Source organism: Alexandromys fortis, unplaced genomic scaffold (assembly GCF_014885135.2).
Source record: "Alexandromys fortis isolate MF-2015 unplaced genomic scaffold, M_Fortis_MF-2015_v1.1 scaffold_128, whole genome shotgun sequence".
In the NCBI taxonomy this organism is placed as follows: domain Eukaryota; kingdom Metazoa; phylum Chordata; class Mammalia; order Rodentia; family Cricetidae; genus Alexandromys; species Alexandromys fortis.
Window position 1 is genome coordinate 4,899,399 of NW_026068012.1, and position 3,025 is coordinate 4,902,423.

The 3,025-nt window shown below is 36.5% G+C and overlaps 1 protein-coding gene across 1 annotated transcript; it reads right to left on the bottom strand.

The window, feature by feature from the left end:
- Positions 1-1,736: 1,736 nt before the first annotated feature.
- Positions 1,737-2,681, bottom strand: LOC126513628 (olfactory receptor 4A5-like). The gene has a single exon (XM_050162111.1). It carries the CDS (start codon positions 2,673-2,675, stop codon positions 1,737-1,739), a length of 939 nt encoding a protein of 312 aa, XP_050018068.1. The 5' UTR covers positions 2,676-2,681.
- Positions 2,682-3,025: the final 344 nt, after the last annotated feature.

Genomic DNA, 3,025 nt, shown 5'->3' on the forward strand with positions numbered 1-3,025 from the left:
AGTGAGGTAACCCAGACCCAAAAAGATGAACTTGGGATGTACTCACTCATAATTGGTTTCTAGAGATAAATAAAGGTCAGTGAGTCTATAATTTGATCTCCTTAAGAAGCTAAATAAGAAGGTGATCCCAAAGAAAAACATATAGCTATCCTCCTGATTATGGGAAGTAGACAAGATTGCCGGGCAAAAAATGCTCCATTGTTTTATAATAATTGTGTACTGAGAAAAATTCAGGAATGTTTGCTTATATGGAAAAAAACTGAATACATGAAAATAAACTATTTTTAAGTTTATAAGTAAAATATTAAAATAGCTGACTCTAGCTAATTGGAGCTCAATGACTCTGGACTGACACCTGGGGAACCTGTATAAGACTGAACTAACCCTCTGAATGTGGGTGACTATTGTGTGGTTTGGGCACTTTGTGGGACCATTGGCTATGGAACCAGTATTAATCCCTATTTAATGAACTGGCTCTCTTGAGCCCATTCCCTATGCGGGCGAGGGGAACCTGACTCAGGCTAAATACTGGGAGCAGCGACTTGATCCTACTTCAAGTGATATGACAGACTTTGTTGACTCCCCATTGGAGACCTCACCCTCTCTGAGGACTGGATGGGGAATGGGGTGGGGGGAGGTGGAGTGAGCAATATGAGGGGAGGGTGGGGTAACTGGGGTTGATATGTAAAATAAAAAAGATTGTTTTTGAAAAATAAAATAGATAAAAAGTAAAATATTGAACTTCAATATATATATTTGAGAACATATTGCTTCTATATTACTTTTTCAATTATTTCTTCATTAGAAATTAGAAAGCAATTAAAGCAATTTGAAAAACAATTCTTTAAAAAAACTAGGATAGTCAGGCAGTGGTAGCTCACACTTTAATCCCAGCACTGGGGGCGGGGGCGGGGGCAGAGGCAGGGGGATCTCTGTGAGCTCAAGGTCAGTCTGGTCTACAAGAGCTAGTTCCAAGATTGGCTCCAAAGCTACAGAGAAACCCTGTCTTGAAAGCTCAAAAGCAAAAAAGGCTAGGATAGAACTTGTTAAATATTCAAGAAGATTCTAAAAATTCCTTATAACTTAACTTTTAATGTAGCTTTCAAGAACTAGTATCTAATTTCTTAACTAGCTGCATATCATATAACAAAGTTCATTAAAAGCATCATAAATAGGCTCAATATAGTCTTCAATCCAAAAACTTGAACTAGAAGAGTAGAGACACTGAGATGAGGAAATGGAGACATTGCAAAGCACTGTGCATGTTATAGCTACACAAATGTGCCATTCAGATGGATTACTGAATGATTGCTAAGCCCGTTCTTTCTTTTAGTCTCAGAAATTTGTCTATTAGTCATAACTATGAAAAGGTCTGAAGAAAATAATATGAGTGATCACAAATACAAAGTATTGTATAATTTTTCAATATATAAAAATAAAATGCTGTGTAACTCTGATTAAAACTCTGATTTAAATTTCAAAAGAGAATAATTATATTCTCAGGTAATATAGTTTGTTTTTACATGGGATAAATCCACAGGACCTTTTTTATAATACTAAAATGATGTCATACTGGTTTCAATCTCAATGGAGAGCTTTATTTTTTCAAAGGCTTTACATGAAGAAAAGTATCCTAGATAAATACAATCAGTAGATAGTATCATCCTTTGTTATAATTATTTATAACTGAATTTGTTCAAATAACAAAAGTAATTCCACCAAGGAGACTTTCCAGTTTAACCTGTAGGTAGCAATTTACACCAGAGCTTTATCATTGAACTTTTCATCTCTGAATTTCTCAAGGTGTATATTAAAGGGTTCAACATGGGAGTGATAATCGTATAAAAAACAGTAATGCATTTGTCAATAGGAAAGTTATAAACTGGTCTGGCATACATAAAAATACATGGAACAAAAAAGAGAATAACCACCAAGATGTGGGAGCTGCAAGTGGACAGGGCTTTGCTCCTCGCCTCATGGCTGTGAGTCTTAAGAGATCTTAGGATGATTCCATAGGAACTGAGGAGAAGGATGAAGATCACAATACACATGGCTCCACCATTAGCAATGACAGTGAGGCCAATGAAGTAAGTGTCTGTGCATGCAAGTACCAGTAATGGGGACATGTCACAAATAAAATGATCAATGACATTGGGCCCACAGAAAGGAAGGTTGTATACAAAGACAATTTGAATCAGAGAGTGTGTAAAACCTCCAGTCCAGGCAAGTATCAACAAAGTGATGCAAACCCTTCGATTCATGATGGTCAAATAATGCAGTGGCTTACAGATGGCCACGTAGCGATCATAAGCCATTGCCACCAGGATGACAATATCGACACCACCAAATAAATGCTCTATAAAGAGCTGGCTCATGCAAGCTGCGAATGAGATAGTCTTTTGATCACAAAGTAAGTCAATAATTAGCTTGGGTGAAATGGCAGTAGAGAAAAGACCATCTAAGAATGATAGAGAGGCAAGGAAGAAGTACATTGGGGAGCCCAAGGAGGGGCTGGTAATGACTGTCACCACAATGAGCAGGTTGCCCACCACTGTCACAATGTAGATGAATAAAAACATGACAAATAATGCTTTTCTACCAACAGGATCCTGAGTGAGGCCTAGGAGGACAAATTCTGTGATATTGTTGCTTTCTCCCATCAGCCCCTTCAGCATGCTTATATCAAAGATGGCAGCTCCTAAGAACAGGACCTGCTGGAAATTTAAATATGTAACTTCACTATGACATGAATAACACCTTTATCATTGTTTTCCACTTTGGTAAGTTGCAGTATGAATTCAGTTAACAAGTCTTTGGTTTCTCCAAAAATCTAAATAAAGCTTTCTTTTGAATGTTTTATTTCCTTATGATGAGTTTATCTAGTAGACTTCTGCTTATCATGATTTCATTGACTCTATATTGTATGTATGTATTGATATACTTAGAATTATTAAAAATATATAATCGCACAACATCATCACAGTTTTCAATAATGACAGAAAAATCATTCCCGCTTTTAAAAAAT